At 40.6% G+C, this 23,783-nt stretch overlaps 1 protein-coding gene across 4 annotated transcripts in view; it reads right to left on the bottom strand.

Moving 5' to 3' along the window:
- Positions 1-23,783, bottom strand: part of FRY (FRY microtubule binding protein) — a 323,252-nt gene that overhangs the window by 154,629 nt on the left and 144,840 nt on the right. For all 4 annotated transcript variants that reach the window (XM_040267100.1, XM_040267099.1, XM_040267101.1 and 1 more), the window contains 2 exons: positions 13,262-13,315; positions 2,117-2,256 (listed from right to left, as the gene is read on the bottom strand). In XM_040267100.1, coding sequence (XP_040123034.1) covers positions 2,117-2,256; positions 13,262-13,315 — 194 coding nt within the window. The remainder of the gene's footprint in view (positions 1-2,116; positions 2,257-13,261; positions 13,316-23,783) is intronic.

The following is a 23,783-nucleotide window of genomic DNA, read 5'->3' on the forward strand; positions in this document are numbered from 1 at the left end:
AAAAGGGGCCTGAGGACCTTGAGAAAGTAGCAAAACAAAAAAAATTGGGGGGTAGAAAAAAAATTAAACTCCTGCTTCGATTTTATTTGATCAGTCAATTTATGCTTTCAAATAAAAGGAAGACATATATGTTTCCAATAATGAATTCACATTGTTGCTGGTTTGAGGTCTCTCTGCCAGGAGCCAGAGGCATCTGACAAATTTATTTGGCAGTCAAAATGTTGATATTATACTAATCTTAGAAATCATACACAATCTTAGAGATCATAACCCAAATACACCTCCATCACATTTGACTGTTTTCAGTTGTTTATGCTTCTTCCTAAAGTTCTTCTTTTCTTGTTTCTAATAAGAAAAACCCCAATGTTAGCTACGTCATATTCTAGAGACCCTCATTCTTTTGGTTTTCTCCAAAACACATATTCTCTCCTTATTTTAAGCTTCCAATTGCTAACTAAAATGCAACTGAATTGAACTTCACTGTACCAATTCTGTATTTGATCTTGGCAATTACTCTGATCTCCTGGAAATAATCAGTAACACAATCTAAAAACCAATTATTTTCAATCCATACAGAAATCAGTTTATGAAAAATCTAATTTTAGTAACTCAATTCTGAAAAAAAACTAAAACTAACTGAATTAAGCTCATTCAAACTGTCCCACTTTCCACTCCCAGAAAGTTTTAGTATCTATTAATAAGCTGCCATGTTATACGGGGAAAATACTAAATTAATAAATGGATGAAATTATTAATCATACAGACTGAATCATTTTCAGACACAGAATTGAAATTCTACCTTTAAATTTGATACATTAAAAAGTATTTATGAGAAACTGCTAATTGGTATGGGTTTCTTTTTAGGGTAATAAAAATATTCTTGAATGAGACGATGAGATGGCTATACAACCTTGTGAATAAACTAAAAGCACTGACTCACACACTTTAAAAGGATGCGTTTTATAGTATATGAATTATCTCCATGAAAAAAATCGTTCTTCAACTAGAATAATTATTCAATATACAAAAGTTATTAATCTCTCCTCCAAACAAAATAAGTAAATAAATCTTGCATAAAACTCAAGCATATTGCAAAATGAAATTACAAGTTCAGATGACATATAATTTGGTAAAATAACAGGTCTTCAATTTTAAGAGAAGTTTACATATTTTTAAGCACTGGAGTGTCAAGAAACATGAGAGGGATAAATCACTCACAAGTAGTAGTTAATATCTGATTTTCTGAGTGATTAATTTCCATTATATTGTCTTTAAAAACATTAAAAATGTATAATCCATGTGGATAAATCTGTGCTTTTAAAATAATCTCTCATTTTTTTTAAAGAAAAGTAAATGCATTAAACTTTCTTATTTGCTACCTTGCTTTATTAGGTTGATTTCAAACACACAAAATTATACCTATTTACTTAGAACTCTGGGGGACATACATTCATCGGACAGCTCAATCAAGCGTCTTGTTTTATGGCTGAATAGCACAAGTAGCAGCAAGTTCTACTTTTCAAATCCACAAGAGAAGGGAACCACAGAACAAACAGGCAAATCTCAGCCAGAAGGGAAGCTAGAGATGGGGTGATCTGACTTCCCACTTTTGCCCATGAAGAGGCTGAGGTTCAGAGAGGTGGAGAGTTGCCCAGAGTCTCATGGCTCATTGGTGGCAGTTCTGGGACTATCCCTAATGTCTAATCCACTGACCTTCCCACTGCAGTACCCTGGGCATCCAAGGTTACAAAGTGATTCCGAATATCTAGGGAATGTCCTGCAGGGCCTGCTGCAGGCTTTCTGCCTTTAACTGTGCACCAGAGGAGAGAGAGCCCAGGAGAGAAGCAGGCAAGAGGGTTACCTGGGGTCTTTGACACCTTGCCCCCACCACTGGCAAAATAAAGTCATGGAACCATTTCAACCTGTGGCGGCTCACAGCAACTAACATTCTGAAGGTGCCACCTGCTAGAAAAGGGACCCTGCAGCCTAGGCTCAAGTGTAAAGAGGTCAGAAGGTCTAGTGGCATTCCCAACTCCTACTCAGATTGGTTTCTTAGGAAAAAATAAAGAGAAAGAGAAAGAAAAATCCTCATAATCCTTATATAAAAGAAATGTACCTTTTGGATTTATTGCTGGTTCTTGGTCTGTACTCATGTGATTCATCCTCAATGCCATTTTGCCTTTTATACCAGTCAAATAATGTACGTAAAATGGAAGGCAGGCAGTATTCAGAAAGGGAGCTCATTGAACTGATGACCTACAGAGAAAAGCAGGTGATTAAAAAACTTGCGTGGCACTGCCAATTACTGAGAAACTTTTCATTTCACAAATAACTCCAAACCATAGGCACTACAAAATATTCTTATTCATCACACTCCTCTCCTTAATAATCTTTTTAGTACATGCATTCCCAAGAACCCAAGTTTCTTACTGTTGACAGATGTTCTTCATACAATAGTAACTTTGTGGCTTAAGAAAGTTAATTACTTTGACTCCCTTTCATTCTAGAAATCAGATGTTAATTGCATGGACTGCAAAGAAATTATTTTCCCATACCATCTAAGAAGTACAGTGCCTTGTACTTCTTAGATCCTCAAAAATGCTTCTTATACAAATAAATACATTAATTAATATAATTATACTAATGGCTTCGGTGAAATAAACAAGTCTACCCCCCAAATAACCTAAGTAGTAATACAATATATGGTTTTCTGCCAATAATCAATCATATACAATGTGAAGTATGCCTCAAATTAGACTCAATAAGTGAGTAGCAATAACGTACCCTGTGTTAAAGGCAAACATCTCCCCTCTTCTTCAAAAAACAAACATGCTTTTGATAGATGAGTTATTCTACTTTCCTTATTTTGGACAGATTCCTGATCTTTTACTAAATATCATCCCCAAAATGAGACTCAATCCATATCTCACATGCAAAAATGATATCAAAATGGACCATAGACCTGAGTCTAACATCTAAAACTATAAAACTTCTGAAGAAAATATAGGAGAAAATCCTTGCCACTTTAAGGTAGGCAAGGATTTCTTAGGGACCAAACCAAAAGCAGAGTTCATGAGAATCTGACTTACTGAAAATCACCAAAATCAAAAGTTTATGCTTTTTGAGGGATATTGTTAAGTGATGAAAGGACTAGGCATAGACTGGGAGAAAATATTTGCAAAACATCTCTCTGATGAAGACCTTATAACTGGAACATGTCAAACTACAATGAGTTAGGTCTTAACTACTTAATTAACAAACAGTACAGGCAAATCATAAAACCTAGTGCTGATGAGACAGTGATAAGAAGAACATGTTCATACACTACAGATAAAAGAAAAAAACTGGCATAAAATCTGGAAGGTAATTTGGAAATACTTATCAAGACCCTAATAAAATCATCCTTAATAAGTCTACTCTTAGGCATTTCTCTCAAGAACATAATTAGAGATGAGTAAAAATGTTTATGACAGCCTTACTTAAAATAAAAAAAAAAAAGGAAACAAAAGTCCAACTATACGTGTAAATACCTTAATCCAGTGTAGAATTTGATGCAGACTCTCTATGAAACCATTTACAATCTTGCTTCAGAAACACTTCATGTTGTAAAATGTTCAGGATATGTTAAGTGAAAAAAGAGTGAAAGAACCTATCTAAGTATAGGGCTTCCCTGGTGGCTCAAACAGTAAAGAATCCACCTGCCAATGCAGGAGACCTGGGCTTGATCCCTGGGTGGGAAGATCCCCTGGAAAAGAGGGTGGAGACACACTCCAGTATTCTTGCCAGGAAATACAATGGACAGCGGAGCCTGGTGGGCTACAGTATATGGGGTCACAGAGTCAGACATGACTGAGCAACTAACACTTTCACTTTTCTTTCATTGTATAAATATGCAGGCATAGAACATAATACCAGGAGGAAATATACTAACATATTAAGAGTGCATATTAAAATCAGGAGTTCTCAGGAGAGAGATCACCGGAGAAAGAGGATGGATGGGAGTTTAAGAGAAATGAAGGTAGGATTTTACCTGACCTTTTAAATAAAGGGTAGAAATTTAAAATGATAGTCAAAAAAGAAACTAAGCAAGGAGCCTAAGCAGGAAATCCTATGGTTGTGAAGGTGCAATATTGTTGTTTGTTGATAATGATTATATGATTAATGAGGGTTTTGAAGGAACTGAAAGAAGAAAATATCTGACTGGTGTAGGGATTCTGGCACACCAGAGTGAAGGGAAACAAAGTTGATGATTTTAAAGTTGGAAATAAATCAAAAAAGGTACTTGAAAGTGAAAGTGAGTCATGTCTGAGTCTTTGCAACCCCATGGAGTGTAGCCTACCAGGCTCCTCTGTCTATGGGATTTTCCAGGCAAGAATACTGGAGTGGGTTGCCATTTCCTTCTCCAGGAGACCTTCCTGACCCAGAGATTGAACCCAGATCTCCCACAGTGTAGGCAGACACTTTACCGTCTGAGCTATCAGGGAAGTCCAAAAAAGGTACTTAATGCCAGTCTAAAAAATTTCCATTTTCTTCTCTAGAAAGTGAGAAGCTCCAAAAAGTTGCTGAGTAGAATACTCAGCTCATAAAAATGGTGTTTGGGGAGGTTTAATCTAGCAGTGGTGTGCAGGCTGGACCAAAGGCGGTTAAGAGCACACACACACACACAGACACACACACACACAGACACACACAGACACAGACAGAGACACACACACACACAGACACACACACACACAGACACACACAGACACACACACACAGACACAGACACACACACAGACACACGCACAAACGCACGCACGCACGCATGCTTGAATAGAATAAGGATAATCCTGCAATAGCCCCAGGCACACAGTGCTCAGGGCCTGAGCTGGGGAGGTGGCAATAGAAATGGAAAACCTTAGTTAGCCTAAAATATTTCTGTAGTTAAGCAGGCGAGACTTAACTTCTTTTATAAAGCAGGCAACTGGAGCAATGGAAGATCAATGCTTCATGTCACCAAGACTTTCCACTATCACCTTTAAAGCAAGCTCTAAGACTGAACAAGGCAATGATGCTGTATTTCTCAGACCCTGTTTCTTGACAGCTTATTTCATGCTCTCTCTCTTATATGTATATAATTCAACATTGTACATTATCTTTAGTTATGGGTTAATATAATAATATTTAAAAAAATAGGCTATTGCTTTCAGCCTGCCTGGTGAACCTAGTCACTCACTCTTACAGGTTTTTGTAATTTTAAAATATCTAGTTTTTTTTTGTTTTTTAAAAAAGAGCTCTCCGCTACCCCCACCCTCCAATACTGTAACATTCACAGTCATAACAAATTTTCCTGCTCTTCCTGTGGATAAAACAGCAGAAAATTTTTGGAGGAAAGCCAACTACAGTGTGTCAAGGGGTTCATTTACTTGTTTTCTCTAAAGTTACCCGAGCATCAGAAGGGTATTTTCGTCAAGTCACCGTCATCTAAAATATTTTGAATTGGTAAACGAATTGGCTTCCCTAGTGGCTCAGTGGTAAAGAATCTGCCTACAATGCAGGAGACCAGGGTTTTGATATCTGGGGCGGGAAGATCCCCTGGAGAAGAAAATGGCAACCTATTCCAATATTCTTGCCTAGAAAATCCCATGGACAGAGGAGCCTGGTGGGCTACTGTCCATGATGTCGCAAAAGAGTTGGACACGACTTAGCAACTAAACGACAAAAATGGAGGGGGTTCCTCCCACCGGGGTAAAGGGTTCAGAATTCAGAGTCCCTGACCACGGGTTAATTCCATCTTAATTACTGAATCTGTAATAAAATCTTAAAGTAGCTACCATTATATTTCAATAATTTAAGAATACTTGTGCAGATCTGGATGAGATGCTAAGGAGACATGATAACTAAGTGGAATGTGGCATCCTCAATGGTAACCTGGAACAGAAGACACACATTAGGGAAAAACAGATGAAATACAGAGTTTAGTTCATAATATTGTACTGATGTTGGGTTTCTTAGTTGTGACAAATATACCTTGATAATGTAAGAGGTTAATAGCAAAAACTGGGTGTGGGGTATATGACAACCATCTGTACTACCTTTGCAACTTTCCTGTAAACCCAAAACTACTCTAAAATTAAACACTGATTTAAAAAACATTGGGTGGGATATGCACAAGCTCCTTTACTTACTTCAGACCCATCAACGTGATAGAAACCTGTGTCTGACTCTTAGATCTCCCCAGGTAGAACATTCAGCTACTTCACTTAGGTGTAACCCACAATCCTCTGGAGAAGGGAATGGCTAACCACTCCAGTATTCTTGCCTGGAGAATCCCGGGAATAGAGGAGCCTGGCGGGCTACAGTCCATGGGCTCACAGAATCGGACACAACTGAGCGACTAACTGTCACATTCACATTCCCCTTAGAGAATGTCAATACTGTTCTTCAAACCTCAACTGTAATAATTTTTTCTATGCCTGAAAAAGTCTTCCTAAAGCCATTCTTGGTATTATATCTGTTGAGCATACTTTCCATGGCAACTACACTGAGACCGTCTTAGAAGAGATGAAAGGTCAGCATGGGGTGGCTGTGTGTGTTTTTTCCATCTCTCTGTTACTGCCCTTTTGAGTTCAGGCTGTCAGGAAGGAAGGGTGGAATTCGCAAAGACCTGGCCCTCAAAGCTCAGGAAGGGAGTAAAGTCTAGCTGGCTTCTTGGTTGCTCAGCTCCTTCATTTACGGGAAGCCGAGCCAATGGTGAGATGAATTCTAGCTCTGTGTCGCTGTGAAAGGGGAGGAACATTTACAAAGATGTTCTTGTTGCGTTTAAATGATCATATTCTTCCATCACAGATGAGCTAGGTATTGGGCAGCTTGAGGACCTGAAGTGCACAGAATCACAGAACTACTTCATACTGGTGTTTTCTTTGGGGGGTGGGGGGATAGAGAGGAATACTAAATGTACTTTGCAAATGTTTTCTTAATGCTTACTTTGGCATTTTATATATAAATAGGCTAAAAGAGACTGTCCATTATGCTGTAGCTATGACATTAACTTTTCATAAGTATTTTATTATACTTGCTGAATGCAAAGAAGGAAATTTCAGACATAAATGTATGAATAATTACTCAGTGGAGTCATTCTGTATTTTACAATTATAAGGCTGACTACTCATGAGTGGTGCATTTAATAGATAATTTTAAAGTAACTTCATTGATGGTTTAATTTCTCAAACTAGTTCAGGTGGCCAAGTATCTCGGAGGTAAGGTTCTCTCTATGTGATATCACAAAATATTGATCTATGAAAGCAGTTCAGATGCAATTTCTTTTCTGCTTGATCACATTTCATACTATTGCTAGATTAAAGTATTTCAGTGAGTGATGACAGACACCAAATGCTTAAGAATAATTTATTATAAAATGTAAAAGTGTAAAAATCTATTTGTTAAATATGTTTTCTTGCAAATTAGGAAAAGATCTCCATTATTTAACACCTTTGTCCACTTTCTGGTCCACTTCCACTGGAGAATAATTTAAGAAACACTGAATAACACTAATGAGAATCCAAAGCAAGCCAATTTGTTTTTACTCTCACTTGCTTATATATTTTACTTTTCACTTATACACTTAAGATTTTCACTGAACTGCAGCATGAGACTCAGTGTTGAAGCACTAGAAGTTCATCCGCCGCCTTCTGCAGGAAAATTATTGTTACCCAAGATGGTAAGAAGTTATTTAGTTCTATTATAGATTTGTAAGAGATTTATGTTACCATGTGTTTCCTGTCAACAGACGGCATTTTTAACGTTAAGGAACTAAATGCCACAAAAGGACATAAACATATACCATCTAGAAGAAAATCCCAAGAGCAGTTAATGAGAATGTTTGAGCAACTTATCTGGAACTTAGACATGACACCAGTAGAGAACCGGTCACAATGAACTGTAAACAGCTGCAACTACCCAAAGCAGCCTATCTGAAGACTGATCTTCATGAGCTGAATTTTCATAATTTCATTAGTGTACTGGAAGATCACATGGTTTTGGATTCAAGTTACAGCTCTGCCCTTCATGGGCTATAATGAGCTTGGCCATGTTGCCATTTCTTTGAAGCGCTAAATGGGATCTAATCCTTCTCTACTGGGCTTTTATGGAGACTAAAGGAGAAACTATAATGTGTGGGGCTCACAACAGACCTTCAAACATGCCTATTTCATTTTTCCCCTCTTCCATTTCCAAATATTGAAACTGAAGCTCAGACATAAAATATTTTGATTTTGATAAGATCATAGGCTAAGTTAATGACTGAAGTTGATGACAGATTTAATCAGAGTGGATAAATGTTGCTTTTAGGTATAGACTCGGCCCTCTGGATCCACATATTCCACCAACCACAGTTCAAAAATATTTGGAAAAAAATTCCAGAAGTTCCAAAAAGCAAAACTTCAATTTGCCACTCTCTGGCAATGATATGAATCCTATTTATAACTATTTATGTATCATTTACATTGTAATACATATCATAAGTAATCTAGAGATGATTTAAAGTATATGGGAGGATGTGTGTAGGTTATATGCAAATGCTATGCCACTTTACATAAGAAACTTGAGTATCTGCAAATTTTGGCATTCGGGAAGCCCTGTAATCAGTGCCCTGTGGGAACCCAGGACAATCACAGTGGGGAAAAACAAAGCCCACCCATCTCATACTCAAGCACAAACTATCAAGGGGTCCATTGGAACCTTTTGTTTAGCTTGCATTCCTGAGCTAAGCTAACTTTTCTGGCCCCCAGCAGACGTGAACACAGTGCCTCCTAGATGGTTACTGGAGATGCCTCTGAGCAACTCGTGTCCTACATCAGCTCCGAACAAGAAAAGCAGCAACTCCAGACTCCCTGAGCTCGCCGCAGGCACAGCTCACTCTAAAGTGAATGGGACCCTCACTCTAACTCTACAGGACCCTGAGATAGTAGCTGTTCTGGAACCAGAAACAATCTGTTGGAAAAACCAATTATCAGATGTCATGAATGATTCTCAGAAACCTCAACCATCCTGAAAAAGCATGTTGAGCCCAAATGTAAATGAAGAACGAACACACACACAAATAAATGGGCAAACCCAACAAAAATGAGCAAGGAGATACCGAGAGCAGAGAAGTGGTCACCACAGGGAAGAGGTGGTGGACAGGAGAAAGGGTACGTGGGGTCACCTTTATGGTGACAGATGGAAGCTAAACTTTGAGTGCACTGCAGTGCATATTGAAATCAAATTATAATCCTGTACATAGGAAACAATTTGGAAAAAAAAAAAAAACCAAAAGGACATATGCTTGGTAGGAAGGCACAGCCTTAAGCTCTTGTATTACATGTAGCAGAAGAGGGTTCTGTAGACACACACAGCCCTCATTTGACTCTGCTCTCCCCTCTCTGACCCACGCAGAGACTGGCCCCTCTCTGGCCGACTGCTCCATCAGCCCACCGTGTACTGCTGATGCTTACTCTTCCTGCTTCACTTTATTCCTGAACCTGATTTCTGCTCTCGCCACAGTACTGTAACACACCTGCCCTTCTCTCTAGCATCCTTTGTTGTTGTTCAGTCACTCACATGTCTGATTCTTTGCAACCCCGTGAACGGCAGCACATCTGGCTTTCCTGTCCTTCACCATCTCCCCGAGTTTGCTCAATCTCATGTCCATTGATGCCATCAGAGAGGCCATCCAACCACCTCATCCTCTAAAATCCTTCAATCAGTTCAGTTGCTTAGTCGTGTTCGACTCTTTGTGATCCCATGGACTGCGGCGCACCAGGCTCCCTGTCCATCACCAACTGCCAGAGCTTGCTCAAACTCATGTCCATTGAGTCAGTGATGCCATCCAACCGTCTCATCCTCTGTCTCATCCTCTAGAATCCTTAGCTGCTCCCTTACCTGAGTTCCACTGCACTTGAACCATACCTTCTATTTACATTGTAGCGCTACTTGTTCAGGTATCTGTCTTCCTCCTAGAACTGAGAATTCCTGGAGGGTAGAAATTCCCTCACTGCTTTGTAAACTCAGCACCCTGCACAGACTCTGGCATGCTTCGGGCACTCGATGTTTGTTAAATAGAATGGAAATGACTCCAAATCTTCGTTGAAAACTACAGGAACTTTTTGTTTTTCCTTTTCTTAATCAATATTGATTCTTCTTATATAATGTTGCTTATAATCATCCTTTCTTTCCACTTCTCTGCCTCCGTCTTAGTTACGGCCCTTTTTGCCTTAAATCATTATCAATGCCCCAACTCCCAAAATGCCTCTGAACTTGAAGGATCTCTCTAGTCATGGACACTGTTCCCATGGGCTTTAACATCAAGTTATTTTGATCTTTCAGCTACTGACATGTAGATGGTGAGGGCCTTCCAACTGGCATCAAGGTCTTCCCCAGCCAGATTCCTTCCTATCTTGAATGTAGGGACCACATCTTATATCTCTGTCTCACACAGGGTTTTTGTGTGTATGTATGTACATGTACACTTACACACACACACACACACACACACATACTCACTCACTCAATAAATGTTTGCTAAAATAAAGAACTTTATTACCAGGACAGTTTTTCATTTATTTTCAAGTGCTAAGTAATTTACACATTTAAAATAAGTTAGTGGCAGTATATGTTCTCAGAATGCTGTTGGAAATCTTGTGTGTCTTTATTAATTCTCATTCACATAGGAGTTTTTCATCAGCAGGAACTGGGAACCCTCCAGTTCCTTCGATGGAAGGAAGGAACCCACCAGGCTCCTTCAGTGGAGTCTGTAGCACCAAGGAGGCGTCCCTAGTATGTTCTTCTTCCATAGATGGACCTCTGTGTGAATTTAGATTAACATCCTTCTGCCTGGAATTGGAGTAAGGGGAATTACAGAATTTGGACCTCTGATATCAAAATGCTAAGGGAGCTTGATACATTCATGGCCTTGCCATAGAACCACAATTCTTATCATTTGCTGGTAACATAGTACACCAGCACTTTCAAAGGTGATTTGGCTGACTCCCCCCGCCGCCCCCGGCCGCTGAACCCACAGGGGAACAACAAAAGTTTCCTTCTGGCCTGGGAGTCATGCTATCTCTTTCAAATAAGACAGATATTGTGGGTTGGTTCTCTCCTGGTTCACACATAAACTGATGATTTTACCATCAGAGAATAATCTTATGTGCCTTATTTGAAAGTTCTCAGTGACTATCTCACTATAGGTTCACTCCAGAAGTGTCTTTAATACAGAGAGAGATGTTACAAGTTTCCTAGGAGGTGCTAGTGGCAAAGAATCCTCCTAACAAGGCAGCAAATGCAGGAGACGTGAGTTTGATCCCTAGAGAAGGAAATGGCAACCCACTCTAGTATTCTTGCCTGGGGAATCCCACAGACAGAGGATCCTGGGAGCTACAGTCCATGGGGTCACAAAGAGTTGGACATGACTGAGCACACATTTTTATCTATTTATCCGTGTTACTAGCAGTGGTTCTCGAGTGTCAATATGTGTGGTGGTCACCTGGGGGTCTCCTTAAGCTGTAGAGTCTGCTCAGTGGATGGGGGCAGGGCAGAGAATCTGTGTTGCAACATTTCGAGTAGCAGGGTTAAAAGTGTTATAGCTAATTAAGCAGCAAAGTTGGGATTTAAACCTGGGTCCATCTAATTCCAAAGTCTGTCTCTTTCCCACAATGCTGAAATGCAGAAATAGAGTGCTGAATAATAAATGAGAAATTGTGTTTAAGCTAAATTATTGGGGATAACTACTATATGGAATGTTAGAATGCAAAAGTACTCTTCTCCAGGAGGAAAAAAGAAAGAAGTACATTAAGCTGGAGGGGGGAAAAAAGCACAATTTTTTTGAGGAACACAGAGTGATAATCTAAGAGGATAGAGACAAAGAAGATAAAATAGAGTGAAAAATTGTGGAAGACAGATAATATTCACATTCTTAAAGAGAACAGAAAGAGCCACACTTGCTATGACGATAATCCCCAAGTGGTGACCCCACTCACTCACTCCAGGTCCCTGACCGCCCAAGGAGAAGCAGGTGACAGCAACTAAGGATAATGTGAGATGAGAGGACATCCATGACCCAGAGAGATGAAGCCCACACTCCACTCCACCAGCATTCCAGAAAACAGCCAGGTCTGCCAGCGACAGAGTGCAAAGCCAGGGCCGCCTCAGCCCTCCAAGACTGGCTAGGAGTGCAGACTGGTGAGATCGCACTCAAGGAACAGCTTGTGAAATAGAAAATGGGGGATTCTGTCTCAATAGTCAGGCCTTACATTTTGGGGTCGAACACATCTGGACCTTAACAGCCAAAGAATTTCCCTCTAGACGCCAGATTAAAGGCAATTTCAAAGCTACGGAAAGTGTGCTCTGCGTGTGTTCTCCATAAGACAATATAAAACCCCTACTGTGTTAGACCAGCCCACTGAGATCCAGCAGGACTTTGTCTCCCCAACTGGCACCAAGCGAGGTTTTTAAAGAACATGCTGTCCTCTTTGTCATTAACTGCAGAAGTTTAGGAAACACCACAGACACATCTCCAGCCTCCTCTGATACCATTATTCACCGTTCTAAACCCACAGAAAGCCCTCCTCAAGTGACTCCATCAGAATATGTTTATCATCTACTGTTTAGAGCCGGAAGTCCTTTAACCAGTCCTGATCTATTTTTCAAAGGATCTTTGTATTTCTTGTTTTAAATTGTTTTACTCATTTCTCTCTTTCTCTAATGAGACTCTAAGTTACCACACTGGTTTGTTTTTGCTTTTTAATTGTTACTGTTTAGGTAGTTTCTCTCTCACAGGATTGTGAATTCTTGAAAGGCTGAGACTTGTCCTAGATTTCATCTCACCAGAGCCTTGTGCCGTGTTAAGCTCATAGTTGGCATTCAACAGAATACTGGATGCAACCATAATAAGCTCCAGTGCAGAGATCTGGTCATCAATGGTACCATTTATTCAGAAGAATCTCAAAAAGGTTTTGAAGGGAAGTTGCTTCATCTTTTCTCAGTGCCTTTAATTCTTATACACAAAGATCCCGCAAACAACCAACTGAGGACCTACTCAAATTACTTCAGCACTTCAAACCAACAGGCATTTGTTGAATGGCTACTATAAGTTGTCACTATAAAAGCTGCAGGACTCAGTTCCTAGGTTCACACCCCTGCCTCCTCCTTGAGGAAGTTCATCTACACACCATAGTGAGTCCTCAGCCCTTAGCTTTGTACATTTTGAAATAAAAACCAGTATATAATACATACTACATACTTGATCAAACTGGGGGTCTTCTCCACGTTGTAGAGATTTTGTCAATGGCTTTTCCTAGAAAGAAAAACATGTAAGAAAAATTACCAGAAGCTCTTAAATATTTCAAAAAAAAAGGCCATTATTGTTAAAAATTTTCTCATCTATTTCTTCCTTTATGGGAGAAAGAGATGACAGTTTTCAAATAAGAAACTCTTCTTTACTCTTCAAACCTTAAAGTATAGTGTTTGATCACCACCACCAGGATTTTTGCTATTCATCTTCACATATTTGACCAAGACATTCAAATCTGAAGAAGTAACTGGCCCTATATATTTCAATGAAAATCACATGATAAAAACTAGGGAATTTGTTTGAAATTTTAGTACCTATCTCAGAACTTCACAGATAATAAAAAGTTTAAAGTGACACACCATTTCGGGTCCCAAGATTTAGAAACAAAATACATTAAGTCCCCTCCATACGAATGAGTTCCATCCCAAGGGAGCATTCATAAATTCAATAACGTTAGCCCAGGTACCCAACTAACATAATCGGCTATATAGTATTGTACTGTAATAGGTTTATAATACTTGTCACACAAATACGCACATAGAAAACAAACAGAAAATAAACATTTTAAATCTTACATAACCTTGAAAAGTACAGTATTACAGTACACCAGCTGGTGTACAAGGGCATGTTCACATCTTTGAAAGTTTGTATGTAGGGGACTTACCTTAGGCCTAACTATTGGTCTGGTGTTTAGGGACAGCCTACCAATCACACAGTTACTAGGTGTAACTGCTGAATTTTGAGCATGATCTTTTGACTTGTAACACATCCAAATCTCAGCAAGAATAATCTGGGTAGTGACAAAGGTCTACACAAACAAATTTTCCTAACTGTGATGTCTTTGTTTACATTTAGAAGACTTCGCTGACCTTTCAGGAGGGCATTTTATAACTATTTATCCTTATCATTTTTTGATATATATGGAAGCTAACGTTGACCCAAATTTGGTTTAAGATTAGAAACCATGTAAAAAGTTATATATCAAAAAATAAAGCTTTACTTGAGCCAAGGTAGATGTTCTGGAAAAAGTCCATTCACATTCTGCTGACCACATGGACCCTTTCCTTGTTTCATTTTTCCAATCTTCTCTGCCACCGAAAAGACAATACATGCCTAAGGCAGATGTGTGTCCTACCCCAGCCCCCAGGGTCTCTGTTCTTAAAAAGATGGGCTCAGTCTGGGTACATGAGGCTTAATCGAGAACCGTGTGAATTAACTGCCCTGTCTCATCTGCAAAATACACAGCTTCAAAAGGCAGACTCATCAAAAATGAAGAGACTGCTGTGTTCTTAAGGGCTAACAAACATTTTATTTTCAGAGTATACTATCTTGAACACACAGGTGGAAGAGCAGATATCAAAATGTAACTGAGAACAAAGAAGAACAAAAAAAGAAGAGACAGAGTCAGTTGACTGTATGAGAACACAAATTCAGCAAATAAATTGTGAAGCATTTCCTATGTTTTAATGTCATCTGAAGTCCTTTGTAAAACAAAATACAAATGTGAAACCAAAGAAGTGAAAACAGGTGGGGCCAGGTTCCACAGACATCTTTGAAACAAACCCAGCAGAAACATTTCTATTCCTTGTTTTATTTACTCATCACTCAACAGTAATCGAGGACTCACAAGGTGTCAAATGAGACTTGGGGGGAATGCTGACCAGCACAGTGTTCCTGCCAGTGGGGATAAGAAGCTGAAATGCCGAGTATTACCTAGACTTGTTCACTAGTCAAATCTCAGCCCACCATCACTTCCTCAGGGAAGCCTTTCACCGAGTCCTCTCCTGACACCTGCTCCACACCCTCACATGTCTGCAAAGCTCTGCATATGCACCCTTTCATGGCACTTACCACAGAGTAAACTCACATCACAATGTATCAACAGAATTACCCTGTACAAATACACATCCAAGAGTGATCAGCTGATGGCCACCCCTAGTGACTATTCTAAGCTGCAGAAATGCAGGACCCTCTCTTTTTCCCAGCATTTAAAGTCACAGGCAGGGCGTGGCTTGGCAATGGCTAAACAAATGCCAAATTAATCATATCTCTAGGCTGATGATGTCCAGTTTCTCCAACTAAGAGATCCTCTTACTGGCATGTGTCTGTTTTGTTGTAATAAACTTTTTAATATACTTTTCAGTGTGGCAAAATACATATGACATAAGATTGACCGTTTTAACGATTTTTAAGTGTACAATTCTGCAACAGTAACTGTTGTTCAATCTTCACCACTATTTTGAGGACCCCATTAAATGTCAGAAATTTTTAAGAAATTCTCAACCACAAAAGACTTACACCCCAAACACAGTAATCCTGTTAAGTTACTGCTATACTCCTAAGTCAAGTCCATTAGCCCATTACTTGAGTTCCATGCCCCAGTAAAGCAACATATCTTTATACTGAGTTCTCCCGAACCGTTCTTACACAAATATGCTGTCTTAATCATATTCTTTGAAGACTTAGTTTAAATGTCACTTCCAGGATTAAGCTATTCCCCACTTTCCCCAAGTAGGTTCATCTGTTCATTGTCACATGGCACTTGGTTTGTATCTATTCTTGCCAGCATTTCCAGTGTTGTAACTGATCTGTCTCCCTACACTCCTAGTACAGAGTTGAAACGTTTTATTAAGGTTTCTTAGATGAATATAGTTATCCCCAGGTGGTGCAGTATTAAAACAATCTGCCTGGCAATGCAGGAGATGCAGGTTCAATCCCCGGGTCAGGAAGATCCCCTTGAGTAGGAAATGGCAACCTGCTCCAGTATTCTTACCTGGAAAATTCCACGGACAGAGGAGCCTGGTGGGCTACAGTCCATGGGGTCGCAGAGTTGGACATGCCTGAACACACACACATACTTCCATTAGATGACTGTATCCCTATGCATTTGGAAAGATTGCTTTGGACGCAGAGAATCAAGTTTACCTTTTAACATTCCTGAAGTTATCTTTGCACCAGCATAGATTTTATCAGTGTCAAGAGGTTAAAAAGTAGACCTGGGGAAGATAGTTTCGTGCTGGCTAAAAAGTACAGGGAAAAGGAAGAAAGAAAAGGGGAAGAAAGGAAGGGCACGGAGAATGAAAGCAAGAAGGGAAACAAACTTGCTCAAGCCCAGAAGAGAGGCATCTGAACACAGAGCAGTCCAATAGGTTCATGCCCACTTGAGAAAAGAGAGCAGCAGAGGCATGGCTCTGCTTAAGATTCTCCCGCAGATCAGCACATGCCACCTCAGGTCTGTAAGAATCCAAGGTGTGCACAGTCAAGACCAAGCGGTTCTCAAAGACCAACAAATAAGCAGTAAAATGAGATTGTGCTTAGTTGCTCAGTCGTGTCCAACTCTTTGCGACCCCATGGACTGTAGCCCACAAGGCTCCTCTTTCCATGGGGTTCTCCAGGCAAGAATACTGGGGTAGGTTGCCATTTCCTCCTCCAGGGGATCTTCCCAACCCAGGGATCGAACCCAGGTCTCCTGCATGGCAGGCAGGAAAACAAGATTAACACAGATTAAACAACAGGTACTTATAGAACAAGTAGAAACTGACTATGACGGAGGAGGCTCAAAATAATGGACTCATTTGTCCAGTAAGAATAGTGTGCTTTGTATGCTTTTAAAAATTGTCTTTGTTCTGTATTTTAGTGCAAATTTACTTATTTACTAAAGGGTCATTAATTGAATTGAATGACACTTTTGTTTTTCAAAAATCATTCTAAAAAACTCAAAACTGTGGGAGTGACAAATTCCAGAAAATTCTTAGTGGTCCAAAGCTGGGAGACCTTAGCCTATAACTTCACCTTTTCCAGAAGCTCCAGCTCACTGGGTTGACAATAAACAGAAGGGCTGAACAAACCCAAAACACCAAGAGACTCAGCACTGAACGTGAGGGACTGCAGACAGGACAAAGAGAGCAAAAAACGGATGCTGTCCCTCCTAGTGGAAGCAAATACTAAGAAACAGTCTTGACCAAAACAAAACAAACAAAAATCCTGAATCTAACCAAGTGTTTAGATACATTTCCAATTTTTAGGAAATACAGGAGTTAGGGAAGGAGTAAGAGGAATATGTTACGCTAAACCACAGGGATGTGATCGGCAAGATCCAGAAGGAAAGAAACTGAAGTAAAGAAAGACGCTGCTTCAGTAAAAAGGTGCAAAGAGAAATGGAGGTGGAGTCTATTGATTTTTTTAAAAAGGCTATTGCACTATGTGGATTTGATCTGGATTCTGATGCAAATAATCCTTTAAGAGAAATTACGGGTATTCATGAGACCATCAGTGATTTGAACACATGAGATATCTTATAACGTCATGGGATGATTTTAACTTTTTAGGTGTTGCAATGGTCTTGTTTAAAAAAGAGTCAATCTTTTAGAGATACACTTAGGGACTGAATGAAATGGTTTCTAGTGTTTCCTGCAAATACTTCTGGGGAGAGGTGCTGGGGGTGTAACAAATGGGCCATGAGTGGGTAACTGTTGAGATGAGCACAGTGTTCATTACACGGTCTTCCCACTTTAGTCCATGTTTGAAATTTTCCATAAAAAAACAAAAACTAAGAACAGGGTATCATGATGTGTCACTTCGGTTATCATTAATTTTTTTCTCAATAATGTCTCACTTTCTAAGATGGAATAAGGCACTTCAACCTGGTTTCGACAGTACTTATCCAACCCTTTGTGTGTGCTGTGTGTGCTCAGCCATGTCTGACTCTTTGCGACCCCATGGACTATGGCCCGCCAGGCTCCTCTGTCCACAGGATTGTCCAGGCAAGAATACTGGAGTGGGTGGCCATTTCCTTCTCCAGGGGATCTTCCTGACCCAGGGATCGAACCCTAGTCTTCTGGCAGATTCTTTACCACTGCACCATCTGGGACGCAACTCTTTATCTCTTCCTAATGGAGCTACAGAAGGAAACCCCCTCCATTTCTTCCCATTTCTAGACAGGATCTGGGTGGCGAGCATCTCACCTGCCATGTGAAAAAGCAAGCTGCCCTTCTCAGCCTGCACTGTGGGCTTTTCTTCAAGTTTGCTTCCCTTGAATCAAAGAGCACTGCTGTCCCGACCCATCCAAGAGGATTTTGCCTGTCATGAAGAAACCAGTAGGGGTTTCAAGCACTTCCAAAGGGAAAGAGAAAGGTCCCTGTTTGTGCTTCTCACACCTCAGGATGTTCCAACCTCTCCCTCTCTTAAGAAAACACGAACTCTAAAAGCTCTCTGTGTCCATACCTGCCTAAAAAGGCCACTGACTTCTACCTCCATTTCCAAACAACTTCAGTGCACGCTGACTACATTTTCATTTTACAGTCTTTCCACACTGGATCTCTCTGTAATCTGTAAGAGAAAAGATGGCAACAGCAGTGCCATAGACGTGGCACTGAGACAGGTCTAGAGTCTCCTTTATCAAAAGGTGGTTTATTTCGGGGATACAAGGGGCTTATTTAGTAAATAACTTTCTACTTCTGAACTTTCAGTGGTCCCCCAAAATCCCCAATGTGCCCCACATAGGTAGGACTTCGCTAATTTCAAATGTTACCAATTACTACTAATCTTAAGAGATATTTCAATAAACACGCCACTCAGCAGTGCCGCTGGAGTTAATATGAATGTACTAAATTTGTTAAATATGTCACCAACCTTGCTTATGAGATGCTTTTTTAATGTCTTTTAATTATTATGTAACAGTTCAGTGCATGGACTGTGGATTGTGAAAGATTTGACTTTGACTCCGAGGTCCCTCAGTGGATCTCACTTAACTTCTCTAAGCTTCAGTTAACTTTTAGGTAATGTAAGGATACATGGTGCTAAAGCTGAAACTCCAGTACTCTGGCCACCTCATGCGAAGAGTTGACTCATTGGAAAAGACCCTGATGCTGGGAGGGATTGGGGGCAGGAGGAGAAGGGGGCGACAGAGGATGAGATGGCTGGATGGCATCACTGACTCGATGGACGTGAGTCTGAGTGAACTCCGGGAGTTGGTGATGGACAGGGAGGCCTGGCGTGCTGCGATTCATGGGATCACAAAGAATCGGACACGACTGAGTGACTGAACTGAACTGAAGGATACATGATGCCAACCTACCTCATAGAAATGCAAGATGAATGACACAGAGTACTCAATAATTGAGAGTTATTACTATTATTAAAATTCCTTTCAATACCATTATTACTAGAACTAGATAAAATTAAGATGTGTAACCTCTTTCATAATGTGCAGGAGCTGAAACTAACTTCCACCTCTTTTCCTGGGGCAACACCCACCCCACTAACATTAATTAAACCTTTAATTTTAGCTTCCTGGAAGCTTCCAAGTATAACTAGAAAGCTACATCACAAAAAGGAGAAAAGAAACATTATAAAGGGTAATTGTCCCTTTCAGTTAAAAAAAATATAACATTGTTACAACTTTAATTCTCCTTATGTAATTTAGAGGAACACTTTTAATGGTAGGATGCTACAAAAACAACCAAATTTTTGAAAGACAACAACAAACATCAAACTTCTCCAGTCTTGAAGCTGTAGTATGTTTGTATAACACCACATTTATGCATCACTGACTTAGGATTTTGATGTCATCATCAATGAGATTTTATAATACATATGAGTGTTCTTCCCTGATAGCTCAGTTGGTAAAGAATCCACTTGCAATTTCTGGGTCAGGAAGATCTGAGAAGGGATAGGTTACCCACTTCACTATTCTTGGGCTTCCCTTGTGGCTCAGCTGGTAAAGAATTTGCCCACAAATGCAAGAGACCTGGGTTAGATCCCTGGGTTGGAAAGATCCCTGGAGAAGGAAAAGGCTACCCACTCCAGTATTCTGGCCTGGAGAATTCCAAAGGGGTCACAAAGAGTTGGACACAACTGAGCGATTTTCACTTTCTCCAGTGACAGAATTTACTTTTTGGGCTCCCAGGTCACTGGAGGTAGTGACTACAGCCATGAAATTTAAAGGTGCTTGCTCCTTGGAAGAAAAGTCATGACCAAACTAGACAGCATATTAAAAAGCAGAGACACTACTTTGCCAACAAAGGTCCATCTAGTCAGAGCTATGGTTTTTCCAGTAGTCATGTATGGATGTGAGAGTTGGACTATAAAGAAATCTGAGTGCCAAATAATTGATGGTTTTGAACAGTGGTGTTGGAGAAGACTCTTGAGAGTCCCTTGGACAGCAAGGAGATCCAACCAGTCCATCCTAAAGGATATCAGTCCTGAATATTCATTGGAAGGACTGATGCTGAAGCTGAAACTCCAATTCTTTCACCACCTGACGTGAGGAACTGACTCACTGGAAAAGACCCTGATGCTGGGAAAGACTGAAGGCAGGAGAAGGGGACAACAGAGGATGAGAAGGTTGGATGGCATCACCGACTCAATGGACATGAGTTTGAGTAAACTCCAGGAGTTGGTGATGGACAGGGAGGCCTGGTGTGCTGCAGTCCATGGGATCGAAAAGTCAGACATGACTGAGCGACTGAACTCAACTGACTGAAGTAGTTAACAAAAAATTTTCAGAGCTCAACTTCTGCAACTGGGATTTCTTTCCTTTACCAGAACACGGGACGGGGGTCAGTGATGAGCAGTGAGTTGGCTCCTTCAGAGCAGAGAATGTTGCTCAAGCATTTCATCTAGAACCACCACCTGCAGCGGCAGGCACTCTCCTCAGGCTGAATCAAAGAAAACAGGGTTCAAAACATCCTCATGTCTGACACGCTTTTTTTTTCCCATTAGATATTATTTGTGCCAACTTTGACCCAACCTTGGAAACATACCTAAGGCATAAGCCCAAGAAGCCCCAGTTCAGAATATTGGCCATTTCTCCCACAGAAGTCTCTCCCTACATGAGAGGCAATCAGGGATCCAGGGCTTGGAGTCACCTTGAAGATAACCTCTGTATCTTGATGCCTGCAGGGATCACTGAACTTCTAGTGGAAGACTCAGCCCTCAGTTCATCCACAGGTAAAAATGAGCATTACTTTATGCCAACCTGATTAGCTCACTAATAAGAACTCATAAGCACTAATTAAAACCATTCAGATCCCTGTCCATTGCCAACTCCTGGAGTTTACTCAAACTCGTGTCCATTGAGTCAGTGATGCCATCCAACCACCTCATCCTCTGTCGTCCCCTTCTCCTCCTGCCTCCAATCTTTCCCAGCATAAAGGTCTTTTCAAATGAGTCAGCCCTTTGCATCAGGTGGCCAGAGGAGTGAAGTTTCAGCTTCAGCATCAGTCCTTCCAATGAATATTCAGGACTGATTTCCTTTAGGATGGACTGGTTGGATCTCCTTGCTGTCCAAGGGACTCTCAAGAGTCTTCTGCAGCACCACAAATCAAAAGCATCAATTCTTTGGCATTCAGCTTTCTTTATAGCCAACTTTCACATCCATACATGACTACTGGGAAAACCATAGCTTTGATTAGATGGACCTTGTTGGTAAAGTAATATCTCTGCCTGTTAATATGTTGTCTAGGTTGGTAGTAACTTATCTTCCAAGGAGCAAGCATCTTTCAATTTCATGGCTACAGTCAATTAAAAGTGCTTGCTCCTTGGAAGAAAAGAAGGGGCTTACAGGAACAAATGAAACTGGGTTTTCCTTCTATTCAGTTACTAAATGGATTTCTTGAAACAAGACAATACATGCTGATTCTTACACAAAATATTGAGAAAAATCCTGAGATCAAGAAAATGATAGAGAACATCTCAAATCAGCTACAGGTACCAGCAAGTAATGGCAGCCCACTCCAGGATTCTTGCCTGGAGAATCCCATAGAAAGAGGAGCCTGGTAGGCTACAAATCCATAGGGTCCCAAAAGAGTTGGACACAACTGAGCAACTAACACTTCCACTTTTCACCAGCAAGTAAGATGCTGCCTGGTACCCTGGGATGTGAAATTAGAGGAATCTGGAGGAATCTTTTGCATTTGTTCTAAAAATTTAAAAACTCTTGAGAGAGTCTGTCTTATTTGCAGCTGGCTTTGCACATTTCAGAGGAGCCAATTTCTACAACAAACCTAACAGTTTCTAGGACAAATCCATTATTTGAACACTGGAAGGGAAACCTCAATTAAAATTGGCTATAAAGTTAATATTCATTTTAATTGAACAAAAGAGAAGCTCCCACAGGCTTTTTTTTTTTTTAAACTATGGCTGCTGCTGCTGCTAAGTCACTTCAGTCGTGTCCAACTCTGTGCGACCCCATAGACGGCAGCCCACCAGGCTCCCCCGTCCCTGGGATTCTCCAGGCAAGAACACTGGAGTGGGTTGCCATTTCCTTCTCCAATGCATGAAAGTGGAGTGGGTTGCCATTGCCTTCTCCTTTTACGGCAGCTTCCAAGAAATTTAAGATACTACCTTCTCTCATCTTTTTCTGGCTTACATTCTATTTTGTTGGTATTTTGACTTTTTTTGTCCCAACATATCCCAACTGTGCAGGGGCTTCCCAGGTGGCACAGTGGTAAAGAACCCACCTGCCAATGCAGGAGACATGGGTTCAATCCCTGTGTTAGGAAGATCCCTTGGAATAGGAAATGGCACCCCACTCCAGTACTCTTGCCTGGAGAATCCCATGGAGGGAGGAGCCTGGTAGGCTACAGTCCATGGGGTCACAAAGAGTTGGACACGACTGAGCACACACACACATCCCAACTGTGCATGCCATGTCCACTGAGTGGACATTTACACGTGGATGCATCTTTCCCTGCCTCCTCTGGGACCTTGAACCATCAGTCAGCTCCTCACTCCCCAAAGGTCCATCTCCCTTGCCCAGCTCCCCTGGCTCTTGTGCTCACTTAGAACTTTTCATCTTAGTGTCTGCCTTCACCACACCTCCATCTCTGGCTACTGCTTTCTTTCTACTCCCTTCTCATCCTTAGTTCTCCAATGAACTTTGATCTACACTTTGATCTACACTCCAATGATCTACACTTTCAGTCTTTCCCTTCCTCTCCAACTCTTTCTTCAACCACCTGCAATCTGACCTTGTGTCATCACTAAAAAACTGGCCCCCTAGAAGCCCAGTGACTTCCCAAACAACAAATCTGGTGGCCATCTCTCAGCACTTTTCTTTTTGGAATTCTTAGCTGCAGTGAAACACTATTGATGATTCCTTTTTCTACCCAAATCCTTCCATCCCCCACTTTTTCCCCTCCGAATTCTTTAGATATCCTTTCTCTGTGTCCCTCATAGGCTGGTCTTTCTCCTCAAATATTTACATTAACCAGAGATGCTGCTGGGGATGTGAAATCAATCATGTTCTGATTTATTTTCTGATAAGACTACGGTTTTTCCAGTAGTCACATATGGATATGAGAGTTGGATCATAAAGAAAGCTGAGCGCCAAAGAATTGATGCTTTCAATTTGTGGTGCTGGAGAAGACTCTGCAAGGAGATTAAACCGGTCAATCCTAAAGGAAATCAACCCCGAATATTCACTGGAAGGACTGATGCTGAAGCTCCAATACTTTGGCCACCTGATGTG

The sequence above is a fragment of the Oryx dammah genome, unplaced genomic scaffold (genome assembly GCF_014754425.2).
Source record: "Oryx dammah isolate SB20612 unplaced genomic scaffold, SCBI_Odam_1.1 HiC_scaffold_24, whole genome shotgun sequence".
Classification (NCBI taxonomy): Eukaryota; Metazoa; Chordata; class Mammalia; order Artiodactyla; family Bovidae; genus Oryx; species Oryx dammah.